The sequence below is a fragment of the Anoplophora glabripennis genome, unplaced genomic scaffold (genome assembly GCF_000390285.2).
Source record: "Anoplophora glabripennis isolate ALB-LARVAE unplaced genomic scaffold, Agla_2.0 scaffold654, whole genome shotgun sequence".
NCBI lineage: Eukaryota > Metazoa > Arthropoda > Insecta > Coleoptera > Cerambycidae > Anoplophora > Anoplophora glabripennis.
In genome coordinates this window covers 151,041-159,414 of record NW_019417027.1, presented here as the reverse complement: position 1 = coordinate 159,414, position 8,374 = coordinate 151,041, and the positions used below count along the sequence as shown (strand labels likewise).

Below are 8,374 nucleotides of genomic sequence, written 5' to 3'. Positions count from 1 at the left end.
CACAAAAAAGTTATGTCGTTTTTAACACATTCAATCTACTGCAGCTAGCGCCCTCTATGAACTTTAACCAAAATGTGAACAGATTTCAATTCCTCTACTCAACGAACTCCAATCCCCAAAATTTTGTGAGGATATTTGCATTTGTTAAGGAATAAATTAAATAAAACTGAAATAATATTTTACATTTAACACCCTGTATCTCTTTAACTATCAACTTTTGGACTAAGGTAAGTTCGGCTAAATCGCAATATTTTTACTTGGGGAATCTACCCATGAATTTTGGCCCATTATTTCGGGTCCATCCTGTATGTAATGGGATGTTTGGCTAAAAAAAAATAGTGTTTTGTCGCTGAATACTGTTCTACAATAAAGTTAATGTGAATTGTACAAGCAACTCCTACAAATGTTTATTTTATTTTAAATTAAAAAATTTTATTCCCTGTGACTTACTAGACTATGGATATGTTATTACAAGAAATATTTAAGTAAGGTCTCTCTGTAAATAAATAAAAGGAGGGCTGTAGTAGTATGAGAGTTTAATTAAAGTTCTTATTGACAGATGGCGCAATTAAAACATAGTTTAAAATGATATTTTTAAGTGTTCCACAAATAAGTTTCACTTTTATGTATTTTTAATTTCCAGTTAAACAGTGATTTCATACAAAAATAAAAAATATGGGTCAAGTTTTTTGCTACATTATTTCCTATTATGATTCTATGTGAAAAAGTGGCGAACAAACACCTCATTTTATTAAATAACTGCTAATAAAGACAAAAATTTCGTAGATTTTCTACGAAAATTTCTATACATTTTTTCTAGCTTTTGCTACCATATTTCTGCTGAAAAGTTGTTTTGAATTTTTTTCTTCATGTGTGCATAGCAATCATCCCGTAGAAATAGTATGAGTTCCATGCTTCGGTATCAAAATATGAAAACTTGAGTTTTCACTAGCCGCCATTATGTATATGTTTTTTGCTTAATACTTTAAACTAATTTTTTTTACTTATTTTATTTTTAAATAAAAATGAGAAAGCCTATTTTGCTCCGAAAAAATGTCATTGGTTTTTTTACCATAACTCGGTTAATTTTAAAGCTATAGTATCCTACCAAAAAGCATTTTAAAGATAATTTCAGGAGCTGTACGATCATTTGCATATGAAACCTTTTAAGTCCTTCGTTTTTTAAAGGGAAAGGATCGAAGGGCTCAAGACAAGTCGTTTTTTCACTAAAATGGATATTTCAAGCGGCGATATCTCCTTTATTTTTTATGCTATGGGAATAAAAAAAAGCAAAATATTTGTTGAAAAAAAACCTACATTTTTGTTGTATATCTTTTTTTACGTATCTTTCATAGTTTCAGAGTTATTATATAAATAAGATTTTTTTTGAATAATGAAAAATACGTTTTCAACTTTTACCGTACATTATTCAAAAAATATGCATTCTAATCTGGTCTAACTTCAGGATCGTACGAAAAACACTAAAACAAAACTAATTGTAAAGGGTCTACGATTAATTTTAATTCTGAAGGAAATGGTACAGCGTTTACTGCTCATTTTTCCTTAAAAAATATGAACAACCCATCTGTTTTTGACGATAACTCCTTCAATTTTGCTCTAATTAACTTTTATAAGCGCTCATTTTGAACGTCTTTTTGAGTACTACAAAAAACTCCCGGAGCGTTATACATGTAAAATTAATCCTCTTTCCGTTATTTGACGTTGAATACATCGATTCGAGTATTCCCCCCAAAACAAGTCCCCTTCCACTAACCATAGTTGGCTTTGTATAGGACGTACAACACTTTTTAAAAAACGATTTTCTTTGTTTATTTATAAGCTATATTTCTGTTCATTACACTTTTTTTTTTGATAAAATGCGTAGTTTTTGAGTTATTTGCAAAAAATACTTTGAAAAAGTGTTTTTTTCACTGGAAATTACAAGTATTCAATCGTGAATAACTAAAAAACTACCGATTTCTCGAAAAAATTCTTCGAATACTTTTTGCTCAAAATTTGATTTTCTATCGATTTCCAGTTATTTTTGAAAAAAAAATTTCCACCCCCGAGAAGTGGTGTCAACCCCCAACAGGGTGGAAGCGTCAATCGGCGCTATGTCACTAATGTTCATTGACCTTTTCTCTAACTGTCTGCCAAATTTCAAGTCGATTGGTTCAGGTTCAAAGAATTGAGAGGTGAAAAGCTTCAATGACTGATTGACTGTACTAATTAAGTCGTTAGCTCAATCGTTTGTCGATAAAAACATTTTGTGGTAACGAACTGTTTAAATGCATTATTTTTCAATGATTACGTGCCCCTTTTGGTCTGATCTTCGAAAACAATGGATTTAGTGAAGTTATTGGCTCAAAAAACACAAAACTACAAACACACTCTATTATTATTTTTTTGAGAAATGCCATTTTTTTTTAAATTTTAGTGTTTTCACACCACTTTTAACAATTTTATCAGGCGCTCCAATTAATATAAATGTGTATTTTGCATTTTTTTCTCATAAATTTTTTGTAATAATCGACGCAAAAATCAAATCATTATATACCGTCAAATTCTCTACGAGACAGTAAAAAAATTTTTTTATTTAAATGAAGTAGATAGTCACTTGTTATTAAGGCAGTTGTTGGAAAATAATAATAATAAATGCTAGTTTTTGTTTTTTAAACATGAACCAAAAATGACAGGTTTGTAGCATTTTTTCGATAGACCTGAAAAATGTATATTTGACAAATTATTTTTTTTAGCAATTTAAGTTATTTGCTTCTTAAAATAGTGCCATTTTAGACTTGTGATAGCTGAAAATAATTTTACAATCCTTTAAAGTTTTTTTTTATTACAAAGTTAAAATTGCATAATTTTAATACGCTTTAAAAAAACCAGCCTACTGATTTTCAAAGTAGAATTCATCGCATTAGACATAGATTTAACCCATAATACCAAAATAAACGATTGCGATCTTATTTTAAATAATTTTCTTGACACATGACTTGGCAAACTCGCGATTCGTCGTGCGCCCGCGTAAATGATTATCTTCCGTGTGACCAGCGGCTCTCAAAATGTACTTGCGAATGGAACGATTTAAAAAATGTATATATCCGCAAATATTTTTCAAAACCGACTTTAAAATAAACATTTCGGATTCATCCTGCAAGTAAATTTATAACGAACGTCTTACCATCGCTATCGTCGCCTTGAACGACTTGGACGATTCTTTATATACAAGGTCCCTCCCCAGTCTCGGGTAGTTATTTACGTCGGAATTTATGTACTGGTCCCACGTCACCTTTTTCTCAGGCGGCGGTACCAAACTGTTCCGCCTAACGGGCTACAAAAAACATAAAAATCAAAGATTTTCGATAAATACCACCTTTTTTCTTTAAACCACAAATTAATTTTAAAAAAGTGAATTTTCGATATCGTTCACTTACCGCGCCGTTCTGGTCGAAGTTTTGAAAGTTCCCGCCTTTCGTGAAGCTCTCCAGGATGGCCTTGTTCTTCTGTAGATCGTCGGAGGAGAGGTGCTCCCTTCTCTTCCGGCTCTCCAACATTAAACCGTGGACCGTGTACAGTTCACTCTCGTACTGACCGGCCACAAGCTCCTAAATAAAAAAAAGTTGCCACGTATATCGCTAGTGCTGTCTACCAAAAAACTCGAGCAATAAAATCCATAGTGATAAATGAAATACACAAAAATAAATAGTCTGTTGATGGCTTTCAGCGATGAAACCGTTGACCCACGCCATCTCCATTCGCATGCATTGTAGATTGCCTACAATTCACATATTTGTAATACTAAGTAAAATGTTCGGATATTATTTTTTCTTTTTAAAATAGTATTTTTTGATAGGCTACAAAATAGGGGTGTGAAATTTCCATGTAGTCCAGGCGGTATCTGTTTCAAAGAGTCCATATTGGGGTGAATCGTATATCCACGGAGATTTTTGGCTTTTTGGCTTTCAAATATCACTAGAAATGAAAATTTTTCTATGCGCATAAAGAAAAACGTGGCCTTAACTTTTGGCGGCACAATATGTTAAAAAAATTTGAAAAATGTCATATTTTTCTTCCTATTTAATTATGTATCTTTTCAAGGGTTGATTTTAGGCGGAAATGGAAGAGGAAAAAATTGTTTATAATTAAATTTTACAAAATATGACTAGTTGCAAATCGAATGAATCATAATTATTATTGTAAAAATCGAAAAAAACGCCAATATGGGGTTAAAAAACAATTTTTTTGGAGTCTTTAAGTTGGGTATAGGACCTTCATACTTGGCTCAAGAAAAGTTCATGTTATGTAAAATCATCACACCAAATTTCATCAAAATCGGTTCGATAGATTTTGCATAATAATTTTGCAATCCAGATTTTAAAAAAAAATTGCAAATTTTCAAAATTTTGCACAGCAAAAACCAAGGCCCTTAGATAATTGAAAATTTAATCCCATATAGAAGGGCTCTCAAGCTTTCAAACGCTTTTTGAAAAATTCGAATTCGTCAAATAGGAGAGCTCTGGCGCTTGTTTAAACATTGGTTGAATTTTTGTAGTATAATTTTGTATTTTTGTAATATAATGAGTTAATTTCTCATTTACTTATATTTTAAACAGTAAATAATATTTGAATTATACTTTAATCACAAAAGAAATGATGATTAAATTTAATTAATTAATTACTAATTTTTAACATATTTTGAAAATAATTGTTGTTTAAACAATTTTAGAATATTTAAATAAATTTGTTTTTGATCTTTCATAAACAGTATATAAGTTTATGCACTTACCTTTGATACAATAAAAAAATAAAGTTGATAATTAAAGGAAGCTTAAAGATAAATTATTATCGGACTGTTGAAAGACCAATACTAATTAACGATAGGCATTTGAAAATACGCTAATTGTTTTTTTTTAAATTGCGAGACATCGATTTAAAAAAAAATAATCAAAATTGGACCTCTAGAAGAAGCCGATATTAAAAATTTTTTAGCGCGTCGGTTTTGAACTCGCCGATTCAATTTCGAGCAGGCCAAAGCGGTCGCGCTCTTTGCTTTCCCCACCACCACCACCTGTACGATTTTCTTGAATTTCTCGCTTGCATAAATAACTTTAAAGCGTTTTAAAGTAGGTTGCCAATGAAGAAAAGTATTGCAAACTTAGACCTGGTAAGTACTCGGAATACCAAAGGTGTTTTTTGAAAAATTAGCCCGGATGTCCCAGTACATTTAGTGTAAATGACGGTTAACTTTGATCGGTTATAACTACGTAACTAATTGTCCAATCGATCTGTTTCTTTTTTAAAGAAGCGTCTTTCCAATAACTTTTAAAACCTGCTTTAAAAAATTTGATTTGTTTGAATATTCACAGTTATTCTAATTGTTTATAAGTACAAAAATTCGACCAATGTTTAAAGAAGCGCCAGAGCTCTCCTATTTGAAGGATTCGAATTTTTCAAAAAGCGTTTGAAAGCTTGAGAGCCCTTCTATATGTGATTAAATTTTCAAGTATCCAGGGGCATTGGCTTTTGCTGTGCAAAATTTTGAAAATTTGCAAATTTTTTTTCAAAATCTCAATTGCAAAATTATTATGCAATATCTACCGAACCGATTTTGATGAAATTTGATGTGATGATTCTACATAACATGAACTTTTCTTGAACCAAGTATGAAGGTCCTATACCCAACTTAAAGACCCCAAAAAAAAAATCTTAAAAAGTAATGTTTTTTAACCCCATTTTTGACGATTTTTTCGATTTTTACAATAATAATCATGATTCATTCGATTTGTAACTAGTCATATTTTGTACAAAATTTAATTACAAACATTTTTTTCCTCTTTCATTTTCGCCTAAAATGAACTCTTGAAGAGATACATAATTAAATAGGAAGAAAAATATAACATTTTTCGAATTTTTTTGACATATTGTGCCGCCAAAAGTTAAGTCCACGTTTTTTTTATGCGCATAAAAAAATTTTCATTTCTAGTGATATTTGAAAGCCAAAAATCTCCGTGGATATACGATTCATCCAAACCAAATCAGATACCGCCTAGTCTAATGGTAATCGCTGTAAATGCCATTTCAATACCGTATTATGAGATTTTAAGCTCAAAATATTAACAAAGGCTTAATTTTTAATTTAAGAAAAACAGGATTACTTTTAAAACTTTTTATATTTTTTTTTTAAATAAACCTTTGCATATTAATTATACATACTCGAAAAATCCATCGTTTGCAAGTAAATTTGCAGTAACATCGGCAAATTCTACATTAGAACAAAAATAACAACAAAAATTCAATTATTTGTACAATAAACGGTATTTTATGGTTAAAATTTTATGATTAAACCGTGCTATGTTTGATATCGATGAACTGATAACAAATATAATAAATAATTCCAAGATAAGAAATCGTTTTCGACCGGATACATTTTTTTTAGATATACTTGTTGATATCGCAGGAACTCATTACTTTTCATATGCAAACAAGGAAAAGCAAATAGTATTTGATAAGAATTATTTTACCAACGTTTTATGACAAATATGCTCCCTATATATCTTCTTTTTTTATAGATAGCGTTTATATAAATAAAGATAATAAATAATTTATCAAATGACGGTTAGGAAACAATAAAATGTAAATAAATCTAAAAAAAACGAATTTTTAAATGGTTTAGGGAACATATTCATACACAAGGTGTCCGGAAATGAACGGACATACTTCCAGTACAGTTTAAATCATGAACAAAAACTAATAAAGGCTTAAATTTGGCAAAAGGATAAAATGAAGATGGTGTTTTTCTCTGTTGCTGTATTTTGTTATATGCATTTTTTAAACCATGACACACGTATACAAAAACTACAAACTTATCAGCATACTTTTCGTTTATGGGGAGTGCTGACAAAATGCAGCTACAACATCTCATTTGTATTTCCGCTAAAAAATCACCCAACACTGAATATTTGTTGTGATATTGTGACTTTTTTCGAGGTATTTTGAAAAACTCGGTTTATCGTAATGGAAAAGTCGGTAACTAGAAGAACTACGACATCTAACGCAAAACGCTTGTGAAATTTTCACGGTTCCGCCAAAGAATACTTGTGACGACTTTAAACGATCTATTTTTGTATTTTACATAATTAATAGTGATTTTTAGTAAAATTAACTATGGCCTATCAGAAAAAAAAAGCCCCAACTGTGAGAACATCCCGTAAATCAACATGTGGAAAGCCACTTACTTTTCGGTCCTCTCTGAATATCCACCCGCTTTGGGCCCTGGCGAAAGAAATACTCTTCGTCGAAATCTGCGCCGCCAAAATATCCGTCGACATCAACAAGTCGACCTCGTCCTCTATCTCCATCTCGCTCTCCTAAAAACCGAACGTTCCCGTCATCTTTCCGCAGCTAGAAATTGATAAAAGGGGCCCTACCTCGTACCGGACCTTCTGGTAAACTTTCGTGATGTTATCGAGTACGGTGAGACTTTCGTTGGGCTTGGCGTCGCCGTTGAATATAAAAGAAATGTCTCCCCGCTCCCACCTCATGTCGGAGAAGTCCACCAAGGTCGTGTCTAACCGTATGTTGGCGCCGCTCTTGTAGATCTTGCATATGTCGGAAGGTAGAATACGGGACACGAGAGGTACTGGAAAGACGTTAATGAAACATGATTTCTCAAAAAAGTTTCGGACGGTCTTACCCCACGACTGGAAATCCCATTTGAGCTCCATGTAAAAGTCGTTTATCCTATTCAGGGCTTCTACGAGGTTAGGCCGTCGCTCTTCCATCTGCTCCCTGGACTGCTGCCGGAATTTCCGCACCAACGAAGAAACTACAAGACGATATTACACAAGAGAGACACACACAGTTAGGTATATTTACTCACTGGTAGGACGGTTGCCGTAACTGACAGCCTCTGCAAGGACTGTCCATCCCAGGCCGTTCTTTACTTTCACCGGCGCGTCGTGTTTTAGAAGTAGCTGAACACATTCTTAAAGAACAGAATTAATAGAATAACAATTAAAATCACACAAGGAATAAGGTTTTACCTTTCCTTCCCAGCATAACAGCCAAGTGTAAGGCTGTGTTGCCTAAAAATGAAAACGTAACTCATTATTATTCACCTCTAATAGATTATTGGACTTATAAACAAGCTTTTCCAAAAATAAAGTGATAATATAACCCCACTTTTGTGTGAAACTACAAGAGGCTAGAGGTCTCGCAATTCCGTGTTATAAATGAAACAGTAGAAATTACCATGTTTGTTTTTAGCAGCTACGTCGTGTTTTCTTAACAGGCGCGAGACAGTTTGCAAATCGTTATCAAAAACTGCTTTATGAAGTGGAAAACCGTCGCAATCATCCGCCATTTTCGA

At 32.3% G+C, this 8,374-nt stretch overlaps 1 protein-coding gene across 1 annotated transcript in view; it reads right to left on the bottom strand.

Annotated features, from left to right (window-relative positions):
• LOC108909962 (ankyrin repeat domain-containing protein 13C) overlaps positions 1–8,374 on the bottom strand; it is a 17,723-nt gene extending 9,349 nt beyond the window's left edge. Inside the window, exons 1-8 of the mRNA XM_018714438.2 lie at positions 8,257–8,374; positions 8,049–8,090; positions 7,886–7,990; positions 7,700–7,831; positions 7,434–7,645; positions 7,242–7,373; positions 3,441–3,611; positions 3,188–3,337 (exon numbers count right to left, since the gene is read on the bottom strand). Coding sequence (XP_018569954.1) covers positions 3,188–3,337; positions 3,441–3,611; positions 7,242–7,373; positions 7,434–7,645; positions 7,700–7,831; positions 7,886–7,990; positions 8,049–8,090; positions 8,257–8,368 — 1,056 coding nt within the window. The 5' untranslated portion in view covers positions 8,369–8,374. The remainder of the gene's footprint in view (positions 1–3,187; positions 3,338–3,440; positions 3,612–7,241; positions 7,374–7,433; positions 7,646–7,699; positions 7,832–7,885; positions 7,991–8,048; positions 8,091–8,256) is intronic.